Source organism: Hevea brasiliensis, chromosome 17 (genome assembly GCF_030052815.1).
Source record: "Hevea brasiliensis isolate MT/VB/25A 57/8 chromosome 17, ASM3005281v1, whole genome shotgun sequence".
NCBI classification, from domain to species: Eukaryota; Viridiplantae; Streptophyta; class Magnoliopsida; order Malpighiales; family Euphorbiaceae; genus Hevea; species Hevea brasiliensis.
Genome location: NC_079509.1, coordinates 6,255,459 through 6,261,560, shown reverse-complemented (window position 1 = coordinate 6,261,560; position 6,102 = coordinate 6,255,459). Strand labels below are relative to the sequence as shown.

General features: G+C 29.8%; 1 protein-coding gene across 1 annotated transcript; it reads left to right on the top strand.

Annotated features, from left to right (window-relative positions):
- Positions 1-626: 626 nt before the first annotated feature.
- Positions 627-2,459, top strand: LOC110635223 (putative pectinesterase 63). The gene is made up of 4 exons (XM_021784469.2): positions 627-1,127; positions 1,252-1,458; positions 1,557-1,798; positions 1,889-2,459. Exons 1-4 carry the CDS (start codon positions 633-635, stop codon positions 2,046-2,048), a joined length of 1,104 nt encoding a protein of 367 aa, XP_021640161.2. The 5' UTR covers positions 627-632; the 3' UTR covers positions 2,049-2,459.
- The last annotated feature ends 3,643 nt before the right edge of the window (positions 2,460-6,102 follow it).

Sequence of the window (6,102 nt, the reverse complement as noted above, 5' to 3'; positions counted from 1 at the left end):
TTAGCTTTCCTAACATAAAAAAAAACATAGGGTAATAAATAAAAGAATGATTTATATGGGTTGATAATCCAATTATATATAATATTAATAGTAACGAACACCTGTGTAATCATTTTTTTATTTAGATTTGATATATTAGGATTTAAGATATAAGATATATAGTGAAATTTCTTTATTAAATATATAAATTCTACATATTTTTATTTTGAATTTATAATAGATCAAATTTAGATAAAAATTTCTTATTTAACTTTAATTTAAGGTTTCAGTATCCAAACCTCTAGAATAATGACGCAAAAAAGTAAATTATATAATGAATTGGATTATGAGTTCCTTCACTTCACCGCTGGTGGATTTATAAGTTGTGTCCGAGTGATGAGGCCTTGGCAACTAAAACGTCAAAAATAGCTTCAATGTACAATGACCTTTTCAACTTTATAAAAAGAAAAAGAAAGAGTGTAACAGCCATATAAAAAAGGGTGCGCGAGAAGATCTCCACGTCCAGCAAATGACAAACAGGAGAATCCGACAACTCCTCCAAGTTTCAAGTGCATTTGTCATAACGGGTGCCCTATATATTGCCATTTTCCTTACAGGGAGATCCAACAGACTAAACATTCAATAGATAAAAAATGGCTAACATCCTTGATTTCCTTGCCCTCGCTCAATATACAATCCTTGCCATCGTTCTTGCAGCCATCACTGTTACCGCTGATGATGCCACACCAATCCCAGATACTCCAGATGGAATACAAGCTTGGTTTGATGCTAACATCAAGCCCCTTGCTGACCGTGCGGGCACCTTAGAAAAAGCCCTTGAAGCAGCAGAAGCTACACCTAAGACCATAAAGGTGAGAGCAGATGGAAGTGGAGAATTCAAAACCATAACTGATGCGGTTAAGAGCATCCCAACAGGAAATAAAGAGCGTGTTATTGTGGATATTGGCCCCGGAACTTATACTGAGAAAGTCACCATTGAAAGAGATAAGCCTTTCATTACTTTCCTCGGACCACCTGATAAGGCAACCCTGGCATTTGGTGGTACTGCTGCTGAATATGGAACTGTTTACAGTGCCACATTACAAGTGGATTCTGATTTCTTTGTGGCATCTAATTTAATCATTCAGGTTTCATCTTCATTATTATTTTTGAGTGTTTTTCTTATCCGTGAATCAGTTGTACTAGTTTATATTCTTTTTCATCTTTATTTTTCTTGTTAATTCGTGGGTTTATCAAATTTTGTTGGATTAGAATACTGCACCTAGGCCGGATGGCAAAAGAGCTGGAGCCCAAGCAGTTGCTTTTAGGATCGGCGGTAATATGGCAGCTTTCTACAATGTTAAAATGCTTGGATTTCAAGACACATTGTGTGATGACAAGGGCTTTCATTTCTTCAAAGACTGTTACATTGAAGGCACAGTTGATTTCATTTTTGGAAGTGGAAAATCCATTTATCTAGTAATAATTAAATCATTAAATGAAACTCATCAAATTATTTTGTTTAGATGGACTTAATTTTTACACTAAATAATTATGAAAAACTTATGCAAATGCAGCAAACAGAGATACGTGTGTTAGCAGATGCAGAACAAACCGTGATAACAGCACAAGCAAGAGAAACTGAAGCACAAGATGTGGGTTACTGTTTTGTACATTGCAGTATAACTGGAACAGGAACTGGAGCACTCTTGGGTCGAGCATGGATGCCGATGCCTAGGGTGGTGTTCGCTTACACTAGCATGGCCGAAGTTATCAATCCTGAAGGATGGTCTAGTAACAACCATCCTGAACGAGAAGCGTAAGTAGTTTTAGAGTTTGAGATTTTTTAATAATGGAAATCTTAGGCTTTACGTGCAAATATTAAAATCATTTTGAATGGAATTTGCAGGCAAGTATTCTTTGGAGAATACAAGAATACAGGACCAGGCGCTGCTCCAGCTGGACGCGTTAAATATGCCAAGCAACTAACTGAAGAAGAAGTGAAACCCTTCCTTTCCCTTGGCTTTATTAAAGGTACCAGTTGGTTGCTTCCTCCACCAAAGGCGTAAATGGTTTGTAAAAAGGCCATAGAGAGTATCTATTCGAGTTCAATATAGCGCAGCTCATGCGTGCGGCGCAAATTCTTAATTTTGGTATATATTTTTGTTTCATGCAAACAAACCAGATATGCATTTGAGTAACAAATCTGGTGCTGAGTTTTAATTTCTTCTTGAAAATAAATGTACAATTTTCCCTTGAAACCCTTCCTTATATTAAAGGTACCAGTTGGTTGCTTCCTCCTCCAAAGGTGTAAAGAGTTTAATCAAGGGCCAATGTGTGAATATCATATCACATATGAGAGTCCAACAAGGAGTATATAGTATAAATTACATCCATTCGGCAATTTTGGCATATTGTTTATTGTAAAAAACCTGATTTTTGGAACAAAAGTTGGGGTTAAAGCTTCTTCCTGAATATAACTCTATAATTTTCCACTTGTTAATAACAATTGGTCTTTAGTTATATGTTAATTTATTCTGTCTTTTGAATTTGATAGCTTACATTTATTTTTTGATAAGGCATATTTTATTAATAAAAATTTAAGAAAAACTTAATAAGATCATTCTAAACCACGGCCAATAGACTTAACCCAAGACAGCCAATCTAGGACCTATTACTAAGTGACTAAACTCGGTAAAGAGATACAAGGAAGCTTGATAGACATAACAACATTCTGCAGAAACCTTACGAAGCCTCAAAGCAACACATCGGTAAAACAAAATTTCAAAAACTATTAGCTTGAAATATACTTAAAACACTTTAAGATTCAAACACTCTCAATTAGATTGGAGCCTGCTATGACATTATTCATCAACACCCAAGAGATGCCCTCCAATTCAAGCCATAAAATCTTCCATTCTTTTCACTACTTGTTTTGCCAAAGTTAGCAAAATAGCTTACAATTACCAATATATGTTTCTTTGGGCAGCATTTCACCCCTTTCAATAATCAAATACTCTATTGAAACAGATGAGAAATCATATATATGGATTCCACATAGGACGTTATTTCCATAGATTTTCATTGTCCTATAATTATTAGATATATATATATATATATATATATATATATATATATATATATATATATATATATATATATTCAAAACTCACTCTGAATGTCAGGAACACATACCAAAATAAAAATAAACTATATAAAAAATATTCGATACACAAAAGGAAGATGGCTTGCATGGAGGTTCCAATTCCCATATATTAACTAATTCTATCACAAGATGAGAAATTTTCAGAATTCTTAGATCAGTTATATATTCTTAAATAGTAAAATTATGGGAACATGATAAAAAAATCTGAATTTTTAAATTCATATTTCCATCCGAACTACAAAAATTATCAATTGATTTGGACTTTTGAGGATTTTACAATTATACTTTATCTTTAATTTCCTCGCTGCTGAGATAATGAAAATGCCACGTTAACCATGTCACTAAAATTAATATTTATTTATAGAAAATATTAAAAAAACTCCTAAATTTTCAAAATTTTGCAATTCTACTGTGAATTAAAAAAACAACCAATTAAAAATTGAACTTTTGAGGATTGCACAATTATATTATTGTTATTTTTTTTTTTAACAACAAAATAAATTTTTTAATGAAATATCCAAGAAAACTTAACATGATCATATTTTCTATGCCCCGACTCTAGACCTCCCCCATACCCTAATCCTAAAATGTAACATGTTAAGTAAAAAAATCTGATAAATAAAAAATACCAAGATTTGAACAGAATAGACATCCTTAACAAGCAAAAAGAATAGGTTGAACCAATGAAAAAACTAAAATATATCCAAGCAACCCGAAACAACAACCTACCGTTAGTTTCATTTTGTCAATAATTAAGTACGCTTAGTTTCCTTGGATTATGAAATTACGAAACATAATTTTTGATGCATGTTCGAACTATTTCTCCCTTCCAATACTCCTATTGTCTTCTACTACTCAAATGCTCAAATGCTCTTGGCTTGTTATTGCTCATATGCTCCTTGTTTCGTCATTACCCATATGATCCTCATTTATCATTGCTTGTCTCATCATTTGCTCATCACTCTCACAAGTCGCCTCTTATCATTTGGAAGTTTGATACCTTGACTCATATCGCCCTAGCCACTGTTCTTCCACTCACGGCTTATTGCCAGTCTAATTATAACACGCCCTTCTTAGGATCTTGACATCATCACTAAGTCTATCTCAGTCTCCATCAACGTAAATAAAGAATCATAATGTTTAATTCTGGATTGTAATATTTCCTTCTTACCATCTCTCATACCCTGTCTTGTGTTGTGAATTAAAATATAGTGTTCTTATGTTTTCAAATGTATTATTCTCTATATTGTGATATTTGTGTTTTGCGTTATGAACTAAAAATGTATTAGAGTGAAGAATATTTAAATATTGAATGAATCAATTCCAAAAATGTTGAATGAAATTAATATTTAAATTTTAGGGGAAATAAAAAAAACCTTAAAAAAAATTTGCCAATTAGACTCTTTATTAATGACGTGGCATATAAATAAATATTAACTTTTAGTTTTTTGACTAATGGGAAAATTAAAAGTAAGGTATAATCATGTAATTATCAAACTTCAGAGTTTAATTGATAATTTTTTTTTATTATAAACATATTGTAATATTTTCAAGCATAATACAAAAAATTGATTTTTTAAATTTTCTACAGTTTAGATGCAAAATATTGTAGATTCAGAGGGGAAACTATAGAGATAAAGATATGTTGAGGGATGTAAGAGACACGTTAATCATTGAATTAAAATTTCAAATATCATTCTTCTTCCAATCATAAATCAAATGTTGCTTTGCCTGCAACATCTAAGGACATATATAATAATAATTCTAGAAAATCACTTGACATAATAATAATAATAAACTATTCATATTCAATTATAATTTGGTAAATCTTAATGGAGTCTTATCAAAATTAATAACAGTCTCTCTTGATAAAAGTTAGGGCCTGTTTAGATTAACTGTTGAATACAACTGATAGCTGTTAGCTGATAGCTGTTACTGTTAGCTGATAGTTGATAACTGATAGCTGATGATAACTGTTTTATATTAAGTGTTTGGTAAAATTATATTTAGCTGTTGCTGTTAATATGTGAAATGACTAATAAGGGTATATATCATATAATTTATTTTATTATTTAAATAAATATAAAATTATAAATATATTACATTATATTATTTATTTTATTATTAAATTAAATATATAATTATTAAATTAATATATTATATTATTTAAATAAATATATAATTATTAATTTTTTATATTATATCATTTATTTTATTATTGAAATAAGAAAATAATTATTTTTTAAGATAATTAAATAATTTTAAAAATATAGATAAAATAATAAAATAATTATTATTGTTAATAGAAAAATTTATAATTAATTTTAAGTTTTTGGATATAAATAAATATTTTTATATTTTATATTATTAATAAAAAATATTTTAACAAAGTTGAAATACGTTAATTAAAATATTAAAATTATAAATAAAAAAATAAAAATATTAATAATATTAATTTTTAAGTTAAATAAAAAAGGATAATATGGTCAAAATAAAAAATAAAACTAGATCATTATCAATGATGAAACAAATTTCTAAAAATAGAAATGATATAAACCGCATTTATCACCGCACTCAACAATAAACCAAACACCCCCTTAAAAAGTTTAATGGGACCATAATTGACGACTGAGCTATGTACACTTGGCAGAAATTTCTAATTTAAAATTATTTATCTATATGATGACCTATTCATGTCAGGACAACTTTATCCACCATGTCCAATTAAGACATATATGTCAAAGCCAACATCAACATAATTTTCTTAAGTTTGAACCCAAAAAACCGAAGTAGAAGATAAGCCACAAATGAAAACTAAGAGAATGCCACAAACGATACATTAGCAACAGAAGGCGAGAAGTTCTCTAAATCTCATGTGTTGTTAAGACATTCTTTGACCTAAATGGCCTATAAATTCCAATCTTCTTTCGTTTAAAAACAAACAACATCTCACCAAA